This window comes from Daucus carota, chromosome 4 (assembly GCF_001625215.2).
Source record: "Daucus carota subsp. sativus chromosome 4, DH1 v3.0, whole genome shotgun sequence".
Lineage (NCBI taxonomy): Eukaryota > Viridiplantae > Streptophyta > Magnoliopsida > Apiales > Apiaceae > Daucus > Daucus carota.
Window position 1 is genome coordinate 39,009,499 of NC_030384.2, and position 12,411 is coordinate 39,021,909.

The 12,411-nt window shown below is 33.7% G+C and overlaps 1 protein-coding gene across 1 annotated transcript; it reads right to left on the reverse strand.

Moving 5' to 3' along the window:
- Positions 1-519: 519 nt before the first annotated feature.
- Positions 520-8,511, reverse strand: LOC108218964 (somatic embryogenesis receptor kinase 2). Its single transcript, XM_017392160.2, has 12 exons — positions 8,273-8,511; positions 8,040-8,163; positions 6,389-6,521; positions 5,794-5,862; positions 3,321-3,464; positions 3,161-3,232; positions 3,015-3,086; positions 2,804-2,916; positions 2,554-2,685; positions 2,140-2,475; positions 1,239-1,633; positions 520-1,095 (listed from the first exon to the last, which is right to left on the reverse strand). Exons 2-12 carry the CDS (start codon positions 8,110-8,112, stop codon positions 781-783), a joined length of 1,854 nt encoding a protein of 617 aa, XP_017247649.1. The 5' UTR covers positions 8,113-8,163; positions 8,273-8,511; the 3' UTR covers positions 520-780.
- Positions 8,512-12,411: the final 3,900 nt, after the last annotated feature.

Here is a 12,411-nt window from a genome sequence, read left to right on the forward strand (position 1 = left end):
ACCTGCATAGTTTAAGCATTTTTCATATGATGAAATAGAATAAAAATTTAAAACAATATACTTTTTCTCTTCTTAAAAATATAACTCTTGTTTTTGTTTTCATTTTATTTTCGTTGTATTTGTCCGGATTATTTTGATTAAATGACTAATTGATTCAATTTTGATAAAGTATATCTGTATATGTATACATTGATCTATGTTATTCCCGCTTCAATGTCCTGTCTATTTTGATCTATGTCATTCCCGCATATCAAAGTCCAACATTGTTACAAGATCTGAATTAACATGTAAAATGATTAAAAAAGTAATTACAATTGAAATTTTAAAACAATGTGTCCCTGTTAAATTTGGATGGAAATTCATGTTAATTTTGTTTACATGATTTCAATAATAAATTTTTAAATGGTTTATGGAAATTATTTGCACAAAGATAACACAATTTTTGCCTTTTGGGTGGAGAAAAACAATGTCAAACTGGACTCGCCACAAGCATCTAATCTATCACTGAAAAAAATAAGATTCAATCACGAACTCTGTTACTCTACCAGGGGTTTTCATTCACTTGTGGAGCAATCAGCAAACCTAAAACCTGCTATCCAAACATCTTATGCACTAAAAGAACCTGCTAAGGCAACTACAACATGACAATAGATGGGAAGATCATTTTCTAAAGCAACACGTAAAAACTTAATAAAATTACAGAGATGTTGGCAAAGGATGGGTGGAAAGGTTGAGAAAACCATAAAAAATATTAATTTCATTCACATTTTATACCGCTGTTTATCTTGGACCAGATAATTCAAAAGCATGCAAGTTATCTGTCGAGTCTAGGATCCATTCAGAAGTTCGATGTGGAGCTAATTCTACGTCTTGATGGATGACTTCAACTTTTTGCCACTCGTCCCACTTTTCTGCAAGGCCATCACCTTCAAGCATTCGGACTACCTCTGACATCTTAGGCCGCTCCATTGGCGAACCCTGGGTACAGAGTAATGCTACTTGAATAAGCTGCTCAACTTCTGTGTCAATGTAATTGTTCTGCAGGTCAGGATCGACCAGCATCTCCAACTTTTTCTCTTTCAAAAGGCTTTTAACCTAAAAGACATTGCAAAGCAGGTCAATATGCATAACATGACTAAGAATCAAATACAGGCAGGAAATAAAAACAAAGGGCCACAACAAAGTAGTAAGCACTAATATGTGAAATAATTAACCAAAGGAACACCCGGGACACATACCCAATCCAACAACATAACATCATCATCGTTCGCAAGGCGAGCAAGATCAAAAGCCCTCTGTCCAGTAATGAGCTCTAGGAGCATTATCCCATAACCAAAGACATCGGTCTTCTCTGATGACTTTCCAGTCGAGAGGTACTCGGGAGCTATGTGCCCAATGGTACCCCTTACAGCAGTCGTAACATGGGTATCCTTGTAATCCATGAGCCTAGCTAACCCAAAATCACCTACAACAGCCTCAAATTCTTCGTCCAATAATATATTTGCAGCTTTTACATCGCGATGGATAATCTTGGGATCGCAATGGTCATGCAAATAAGAAAGCCCCCTAGCAGATCCTAGTGCAATCCTCTTCCTAGTTGGCCAATCAAGGGGAGGTTCTGATGGCTGACGCTCTACATTTGTAAAAACAAAACATCACAATGTAGAGATCAAAAATTCAGAGAAAAATTCAGAGAGCAGTCAAATAATAAAGTAACTGGGACGATTTATACAAGGCCATAGGAAAGGTGTAGTATATGTCGGTAAAGCTCACTAGCCAATTTCAAATTTAAGAAACTTATTAATTATGAAAGTAAACAACTTACTTTAAACAGTATATTATAAAAAGATTCAAAGTTGAATCATATATATTTTGGCACATGAAGCAAGAATTCAATTGCAGAATAAACATAGCATCCACTTTGATAACTTATTAGACTCGAAATCCTTGCATATAACAAAATACAAGAAAGAAATATAACCGGTATCAATTACAGAAAAAACAATGATAACTGGTATCTTGCAATGGGAAATAAGATCTGCTCAGAAATTATAACACCTTAACATAGTGTAGGGAGTTATATTTTATTTTTAATCAAACAAACTCCTTGCAAGTTATGGTGAATTGTAACTGAGATACCTCTTAAACATGACGCAACACTTCCATTAGCCATGTATGGATATACAAGAAGCCGCTCTGTAGGTGTCATGCAGAAACCACGTAGACGCAGAAGATTTCGATGCACAGCCATGCTAATCATTTCCACTTCTGTTTGAAACTGCAGCTCGCCACCTGGTGTTCGTTCTTCTTTAAGCCTTTTAACTGCTACAAGTGAGCCATCAGCAAGGCGTCCCTTATACACCTTACCAAATCCACCTCTTCCAAGTATGGTACTAAAAGTATCCGTTGCGACTTGCAATTCTCGCAGAGAAAACCTCTTCAGTTGACCAAGGTGCACTTCTGGGTCCTCTTCAGCTGAAGTTAACTAATAACAGTGAAAACAAAGTCCACAGACAGTAAGCGCTTCAATAGATATCTATTTACAGGACTAACCTGGCACATCAAAGAAATGTTCTCGCGGTTTTCTTCTCCGCCACCATGCAAATGCCATTGCAGGTGCAGCAAACAGTAAAGCAGCACCAGCAGCTACTCCCCCAGCAATAGCTCCAGTGGGACCATTTTGTCCTTCATAATAATAAGACAGAGAAAGAAGGAAAACTACTTTATTCGCAACTGGTGAAATTAACACCAATTTTTACAGTCATAAAATTAATTACGGGAATTAATATAAAAACTAAATCACCTGGAGGCTGTACTGTTGATGGTGGGATGAACGGAGGTGGTGGAGAAAATGGGGGAGATCCAGGGCAGGGCCTCCCAGTTACGGGTCCACATAAATTCAAATTATTGGCAAAACTGCGAAAGTGGTAATATAGGAATGAGAAACAAATATTATCATAGCTTTCGCAGTAGAAGTAAGAACCATAATATTAAAGATATTACTAGCATTAAACCTGATAGGTGTAAACAAAGAAAATGAGCCATTATCCGGTACTGGTCCTGATAGCCGATTGTTTGATAAATCCCTGATGAACATATTTAGTATTAAAATTGAAACATCCACCTCAACAAAATTATCTGGAAAGGTCGGAATACTTACAGGACTTGAAGAGTTGTAATATTAGTCAGTGACATTGGAATTGGACCAGAGAGGCTGTTGTTGTTGAGACGCCTATCCAGTAATTTGTGATATAATCAATCACTTGAAAGGATAATCAAATTGCATTAAGTTAAAAACTAGTGAAGATTTGTAGTCATACAAGAATCTTAGCCTTGTAAGCTTTCCTAATGTGTCCGGTATAGGTCCAGAGAAGCTATTCATGTATAGGTCCAAGCTCACCAAATTTGTCAGATTCCCAAGATCACTAGGAATTGGTCCACTTATGTTATTGCTGTAAAGCTCCCTGTCATTGTTAAACTCCAGTTAAATTATTGCAATAAAGAATATTTATAAAACTAGTAATACTACATCAATGAAAATCAATTGAACAGAGGGTCAGCAAAACAGGAATCCAGTGATAGGGATCCCCAACAATGTCATAAGAACCCCGTATTTGTCAAGGTGTAAAGGCGAGCCAAAGCATCAGTGAACTGCCTGGACGCCTAGGCAGTAAGAGCAGCTGTCTAGGAGTCTATTAGACGTTCAGCTATATATAGGCACACATACATGTAATTTAATATATTTATACTGTTACGATTCATATAGAATTATTTTTTAAAGTAAAATTAAATGAGTTTGATTTTAAACCTGACACTACTAATTAATAAGGTTCAAATACTTCAATGGTATTCGTCAAGTTTACGAGTGGGATTTCTATATAAACATTACAAAGAAAAATATAGTAGTTGATTTATATTCTAATAAATAATCAATATATATATAGATAATGCCCTCTAATGGACACCCAGAATCCACAACGTGCCGCCCGCCCCTTCAAGATAAAGGCGCTTGGATGCCCACTCATTACTAATCGCCTTCCTTGGCAAAGCCTTGACAACGATAAGCAGCAACAATATTCAGCAACTCATTTAATTCCAAAGTACAAACACAATAACACAATAATTTGATTCACCATTTCTTAAATCATTCATCCACTATTATACGAAAGAAACTTCTTACTATTTGAGGACATAAGACTAGAGGTGAACAGTGTTAGTAGGTGTGTGAACTGTGAATAAAACAACAAAAGGCTAGTGGGAGGTGCAAGCCTTAAACCTATATCAAGGACAGAGGTGCAAGCTACATTGTTACCTCAAAAGACATGATAAACCATGTTCAACTCGGTTAGTAGACTATGACAATCAAGATGACAGGAGGATCAAGGTTAAGTGCAAGGTGCAAGAACAAGTACGGGCCTCATCAAAGTGAGACACATTATTATTATTATTGAAAGAACCGCTAATAATCACTCGTCAACAGCTTACATGAAAACGTCAAGAAATGGACTTATATGGAAAGTTTATGGAAAGAAACCACGATCATGAGGTACAATTTTCCATAGACTTGAAAAAATCTAAAAAGAAAGTTAAAAGGTTGAAACCTCGTGATTAAGTTCTTGCTTAAGGTGTTCTACTACAGCCACTCATCTAAACCTCATATACAAGTTCTGTATACTCGTAAGTTCGTAAGATATAATTGCCAGCAGAGTCTGAGTATCTATATATATATATATATAAAAAGGTACGAACACCTTCCACAGAGAAAGTTAAAGCGTTTTATATATATATATTCTTAATTCGTAAACAAGAGAAACTTTAAACTTGTCAGTACAAAACTATAACATGTTAAAAACCATAGTCAGACGTAAACCTTTATAATGCTAAGCATGAAGAACAAAAAAAGCATTTAATTCACAAATAGTTACTCTTCGATAAACAGTGAGTAGTCAGATCAACAAACATGTGACATGGGATTGAAAAAATTCTGGGACAGGCCACAACATGAAAACTTTCATCATAAGATCTAAAGAATACTTTTACTATAAGATCTTCTGTGGAAGTCCAAGATTTTCATCTGACAACACAGTTCTAAATGGTGGAAAATATCAATAGACCAATACTGAGAAAACTCTAAGGGCCCAACTTATGATTTAAAAAATTATGATATTATCTGGTATACATGAAATGGTATTGAAAGACTACCTTTCTCACATTTTAAGCAGTGCCATTTTTAAGATGACAAAGATAACAGAATATTAGAGACATGTAGAAACAGGCATAGGAACATTAAGATATGTATCTTTCATGTACCATTCGTAATACAACTGAAAGTGCTAATTTTTTAAACTCTGAATGATGCAGACTTTAATAACATCCTCAGACGTTTAAAAGACAAGGTAAATAAGTGCTCATTAAAACCTCCCCAAACTGGATAGCCCATGACTGACCCACTGTGACGTTATGCGCTAGACAAGGTAGCTAAGTGCTCTTTTTGGACCTTAAGAAAAGAAGTTATATTCGGTCTATCCACAATTTTATTATGTGACTAATGAGGGCACATTGGACTGAGATCAATCATGAGGGGTTAAATCAGTTTATCATATTGAGTAGTACCAATTAACAATATTTGAAATAATATATAAAAAATTGCCCAGCATTTTAAGTGCTTCATAGATATTATCCGAAGTCCGAACAACTGCTGAAGCTAGAAAGTCAACTTTTTCACACTTTTAACAGATATAGAAAGCATTGTGCTGTATAAAAACTAAAGCATTCCAAGTGATATGGACTTACAAGTATTGTAAATTTTTCAACTGGCCAAGAGGAACCAATTGACCAGATAATGCTGCATTCCCAAGATCACTGCATGGCGCCATAAAAGTTGGTAAGTAAAACTAACTCAACAAAATTTCTGACATTTTCAAAAACTCATGGATGCCCAAGCTATAAAAATGAACCTCTATCTTGAAATTAATAGGAAGCTTTTTCTAACTTATAACTACGTGGAATATATAATTACAAATTTATAAGAGTTGCCAAAAGATTATCATAGAATGTACTTTTCACAAAAGACCATAAGAAACTTTCTGCAAAGAACATAAAAAGGAAAGAAAAATAAAAAAAATAGTTCAAGGAGTTAATCTTATATTATTTTATCGTCGGGAGAAAGGTTGTCTGAATTACCAGAAAAAAGATATATGTGTGCGGTGCGGAATAAACACTCTAACAGATTTTTAAAAAAAATGTATTATGTCTTATATTCAGTAGAGATACTTAAGATAGATGCTCCGCTTAGCTAAGAAATTAAAGAAAAATATTTAAAGAGACATCTGCTCAATTGAGTAAATTTTCGTAACTTGCTAAAAAATTAATAAGGGAAGTGACCTACACTCTTATAACACTGTTTTCATTGTTACATGTCACATGAAACCATGTGCAAGGGTTCACAAGGGTTGGATCCCAGCTCTGCAGGACATTGTTGGGATCTTGCAAGCTAGTTCGTAAGTTGTGTAATGCATCGCCTGTCAACATAGTGCATCCATTAGTTACTTGTTACCAAAAAGATGAACATAAATAGAGGTTTTTTATTTTGCAAAGCACAACAAATGGTATAATCTGATGGCATCATCTGCCGAGAATACAGTATCCATCAGATGATTAAGCACGCTAATTAAACGAGGGGCCACTGCCATCACAAAAAGGAAGGGTATATTTATACATGAAATTTAACTTAAGATATTAGCTCCATGAAGCATCAATGCGTAATATAATAAGACACGGATTATATCAGTTCATCAGCACTTCTTTCTTTTGGCGCGGGGGGTGGGGGGGTGGGGGGGTGGGGGGGGGGGGGGGGGGGGGTGTTGAATAAAACGGATAGCTTGTCTGGTAAACATGAATAGTTCAGGTGGATAAAGTCTAAACGCCTCCAAGCTGGTGATATCATAAAAGGGAACACAGGAAAAAAGGTAGGTTTCGTTTCTCCGTTAAAAAACAGAGTAAGATTCCTAAAATGCACACAAACCGTCAGAGCAATAACTATTAACTAAAGAATCTTATCTTGGGAAAAATCGGAAAGAAGAGGCTGACGAAGAAGTTGAGCATCAATCAGGTAATCCAAACTTCGATGGAAGAACAGACACATCCAGTTTCAACGTCATGTGTGACAAAACTCGTTAACTATAGGCAAGAGAAAAATGAATGCTACGAGAGAATGTTCTTTACTTCTTTTATATATCCTCATCACATGCATAATACAAGCTATATACTTGCATCAAACTTCATTGATAGCCAATAGGTCCAATACAATATTATGTGCTTAATCAAACACGCTACTTTTTAGCTACCTCATGATCAAACATGCTAGATACTTTTGTCAAGTCACAAGGGCTCATATTAAATGAAGACCGTTTGCATCTCCTAAAGAAATTACCACAAGATATCCAAACAGCTAATCAAGATACTACAACCTAGTATTTCAAAATCAAAGGTAGCGCGATTTCGTCATCTAGACGTCAATCATTCTTGGTACAACCCTAGGAACTTATACCTAACAAAAAATACGTGGGATACCAGTAGCTGCAACCTCAGGAAGTAGGCACTGGTTTCACCTAATTATCTGTCCTTCTAAAGACAAATATCAAATATCAACAACTACCCTTGTCACTGGCACACCAACAACTGAACCTTGTTCAGAAAACCCAATTCTCCTCTTTCCATTGTAGATAATCAGCGGAAATAGACTGAAGAAAACCTATTTTATACCATCATATGGTTCACAAAATTTCCAGCAAACTAAACAATTTAGCAGTCCTTCTCACTGGATTACCATCACCATCACCAAACATAAATATAATCAACTACTTCCAACTCTACAACCACCCAAAGATTCTTCATCAATTAAACAAACCATTTAAGCCACAAACATCACATTAATTAACATCCAGCCCAAATCTATAAACAACATACAAACACACACAATTCAATAAAATATAAAAATAATAAATACATAAAAAAAAAAAAAAAAAACTCAAAACTACCTTCCATATTAGCAGCAACCATGAGCACATGATGAAGCACCAAGATTAACCCCACCAAATCCCAAGCAGCCATCGCTAAGCTCCCTCACATCCACCTCTCATCAATCACAAACCCTAGCTACACCTATACACACAACAATACAAACAAAATCAACCAAATGTACTTAAAAATCAACACTAATTTCACACACACACACAACAAAAGATCTCTAGAAGATTAAAGAGAAGAGTACATTTTCAGCAACTTTAATCCTGCTTTCTCTGCCTAATGTCTCTCTCTCTCTCACTTTCTCTCTCTAAAAAGATTAAATTTTGACACAGTAAAAGTGAATATTATGTGTGTGTATCAGTGTATGTATAGTTATAGATACAGACAACTGTGAGCAGAGCTAGGAGGCTATGCATATGCTAGTAGTAGTACTCTCTCACTTTATATGCTTTCTCTCTCTACATTTTGTATTTGTGTAGAGAGAGAGAGTGAGTCAGGGTTGTGAGCTATTACGTTTTGCAACTTGGACCGTTTTGGTTCAGAAGCCGACGTCGTTTAGGTTGTTTTGTGCTCGAGTGAGTGTCATGTCAGCATTATCGGTTAAATGTTATCGTGTTGTTTTGTTGATTTAGGAAATGTTTGTAAATTGTTTTGATTCAACATGCACAAATATGTGAATTTAAGACCTATCATATCTCTCCCTCCCAAAAACTAGAGTTCTAAAAGCCGCCTGCCATGGGGTGGTTGTTTCGGACTTAAAAGTCGTGCTTCTGGTTTATAAGTTAGAAGCACTTATTTGTACCGTTTGTATAAAAAGTCAAGAAACACTTATAAAAAGCTAAGAATGCTAGGTTTTGTTTCAGAACTTCTGCTTATTTCCCAAACACTTTAGTCACTTATAAGTTTTAACTTGCTTCTAACTTTTACTCTACTTTTTTATTTTAAGCAAAAAACATTTATTTTAAATTCACTCAAACGGCCCCTATATCTTGTCTTGTCTTTTTTTCAAGTTAGTTGAGAGATTTCTAGTGGTTTCTTTTTCGGTGGAAAAAATCAATCCTTTTGTTTTCTTTCGGCTTCGATGATTTTCTCTTAATAAAATCCAAATTTACAGGTGTTTGTGTGTCTCTCCTTTTGAAAAATATATTTAGTTTGTCTTTTTCTTCTTGGAGTGTTTTGTATGTTTTTGTTTAATTATGTTTGTATTCATTTGATGTTGGATCTAATAAGAATGATTTTATTGATGTTTTGGGATCCGGAAAACAAGCCTCAAATATCACGTAGTGATAATTATTGCAAGAGCTAACCTTTCGCAATTAAATATTGTTCATCTATTTGGGTTTACACTTTCCGCATGTGTGTAGCTGGTATCTGACGTGCCGCTCCTCCAATATCACTTTTATGAGATGAGATTTTCTAAACACTGTTCTAACAATGGCTTTTATAATTATCAAAAAAAAAACAATGGCTTTTATGTGACAAGGTTAATTGTGATGTTGTTGCATTCTGTAATGTTGGTACAATTTGGATCGCTCGGGAGATTTTTGATTTCATTTTTTATTTTAAGAATTTTTAAATTATAAGTGTTAAACGATCGGGAAACAAACCAGCTGGTTGTTTTTAGTATGTTATTTATTTTTCAGTCTGATTGTATAGTCAGTTGGGGTTGGGGTGTTATGTTTTGATTAATGAAGTTATTCATATTTTGTGTTAAACCAAAAAAAAACTTATATGCTCTGCCAGAAATTATGCTCAAAACCATCCTGGAACTTTTCCAAATGAGACCCAGAGACCCCGTTCAGACACTGTTTTGATGTAAATTTTTAATAATACCTCTTATAATTGTGTCTTGTTTATAATAATAATAATAATAATAATTTATTTTAATAATATCTCTTTATTTCATCTTTTATAGTACTAGAAAACTCAACACAAGCACGCAATGTTACTTCAGAAGATGGGTAAAGCGGTCTTGCTTTTTCTACGGAATAAAAAACGGCTTTTAAGCAAGCGTGCGTGCCTGCAATCTCATGTGAAAGCTACACATGATGCTAGTATGCTACTACGCCCTTTCTCGTCACATGTTAGGTTCAATTTATATTTTAAGCCAAATTCTCTCTTAAACGGATAATCCTTAGTATTCTAGAAATTGTTTTCCGTTAACCAGCTCCCCTGGTTTAACTTCTAGTATTGATGTACAAACATGATTTTCTTTAGACTTGATCATGAGTTCCTTGCTCTTATGTTATTATTATATTACAATTCATTTTATTTAAAATATATTTTATTCTATTTACGGAGGTAATATTATATTTAAATTTATTAACAAATATGATGTTAACATTTAAGATAACATATTTGATGTTAACAAGTATGTAATAATTTTAAGAATAGATACTTGTGAATGGATGGTAAAAATGTCCCAACATTATAACATATTTGTGAATAGGTATTTTGATTTATGACTTAACGTGACTTGTGACTTAACGTAACATATTTGATAAGCTGGGAATTTAAAATGTCTGTTTGGGTAATTTTTGATTTATTAATGATTTATGAGTTATTAAAAATATAATAATAAAAATTAAACTGGTTTATGGATAATTCATGGCTATTTATGGATAATTCATGGCTTATGGTTAATTTTCATCAAAAAAAAAGTTCAAAAAATTTTAAGTCAATGAAAAAAGATAACTCAAACTAACTTCTGAATTTAAGTCAGGTTCTGGTTTATTCCTGATTTTAAGCCGGCTTCCGACTTATTACACAAACAGACATTTTCAAGTTTAAAGTTAGAAACGGCTTAAAGCCCCATCTTTAAGCTTACACAATCAGGCTCTAAATCTTATTCAATCTTTATTCTTTATTTTATTCTAGTCATATTGCAAAATCTCTAATAACTAATTTTTTTTTAAAAGTTAACACTATAGCAATGTTATTATTTATTTATTAATAACATAAATATTATAGGTATTTTTAAGTTATCACACAAAACATTGCATCTTTTTATCCTTTGTATTTTAATAAAAATAGATTCTTTTTCAAATCTTCTGTAAAATTCTATTTTTTTATAATTGATTGGCTTCTGACCATTTATATCTATTTTTGATCAAGTAACCGATTTTTTTATATCTTTTCCGAAAACCGCTTAACAATTAATCAAGACAGAATCTATCTAAACACATTAATCACCGTTTTTTATAATATTAATTTTCAAATTTCAAATTGTAACTAATAAAACTGTCTTATAATTTTCAAAAAAAACTGTCTTATAGATTATAAACCGAAACAGAAGCCGGACTTAGGGTCTAGTAGTGCTGTTAAAATTTATGGTGTTTTTAAAAAAAATGCTGGCAGAAAAAATGTTGTTGCAAAAATCAAATAACTGTTTAGTATTCTTTTTTGATATTTGCTTATTTTGAGTTATAATATAAAAAAATTAAAAAATTTGGTGAGGTTTTATAATGAAGCATGTAATAGCTTTTTGCATGAGTTGAAAACCATTTTTTCCCTAAAACATGTGAGATCCTGTCTTTTTTAAATATAATATTTCAGCTATGCTGTTGAGGAAAGTTATTTTTAGATTTATTAAACAATTCACTTATTCTCAGTAAGAAAAACTGTTGTGCACAAGTGCAAATATTATCTCGGAGTCGACGAGTATAATTTATAAGAGCATATTCAAGAGACTCTCTATTCAAACTCTTAAAGTAAAAAAATCAAGAATCATATAATTTATAAGAGCATATCCAGGAGACTCTCTATTTAAACTCTTAAGTGAAAAAATAAAAAATCATGTATAAATTAGAGTTCCACGAGGCTCTCAGAGACTCTTCAAAAGTTGAGAGCTCATTCACTCTCCTCTCTTTTAAGAGCCACAATTTAGCTCTTAACTTATTTTTATCAAAAAGTTTTTTTCCCCTCCAATTCATCTCCATTTTTAAATTTGGATCTTTGTTACAGTGGAGCCAACATGAATGAAAAATGATATAGAGAAGAAATATTGAGATCATTGTTGGAGTTCATACTCTCAATTTTATACACCCTCCGTTTCAAATTACATGTCCACTTTAAAAAAAATCACATAGTTTAAGAAAAGTGGATTGTGAGGAAAAAGAGGTGTATTAAGTCATTAATTAGACATTATATGTGGTGTATGGTTGATCTTGGAAATATAAATTAGTAATATGTGAATGAGAGTTGATTTTGGAAATATAAATTTACATTGAGAGTTGAAGTGGACAAGTATTTTGAAACAATTTTTTTTTCTATTTTGCAACGGAGGGAGTACAAAATTGTTAAGAGTCATAAATTTTTATATTGTATTCAGGAATCAGTTAAAAGTTCATTGGAGATCTCCAGGCTTGACATGATACAGATACA

What these genes read in the sequence shown, in the direction of transcription:
- LOC108218964 (XM_017392160.2), bottom strand. Translation starts at nt 8,112, where the DNA reads ATGGCTGCTTGGGATTTGGTGGGGTTAATCTTGGTGCTTCATCATGTG. An exon ending in GAAAACAGTGTTATAAGAGT is followed by an intron (nt 5,863 to 6,388) that starts GTAGGTCACTTC and finishes GGCGCCATGCAG; the next exon opens with TGATCTTGGGAATGCAGCAT. An exon ending in TCTTTGTTTACACCTATCAG is followed by an intron (nt 2,917 to 3,014) that starts GTTTAATGCTAG and finishes CCACTTTCGCAG; the next exon opens with TTTTGCCAATAATTTGAATT.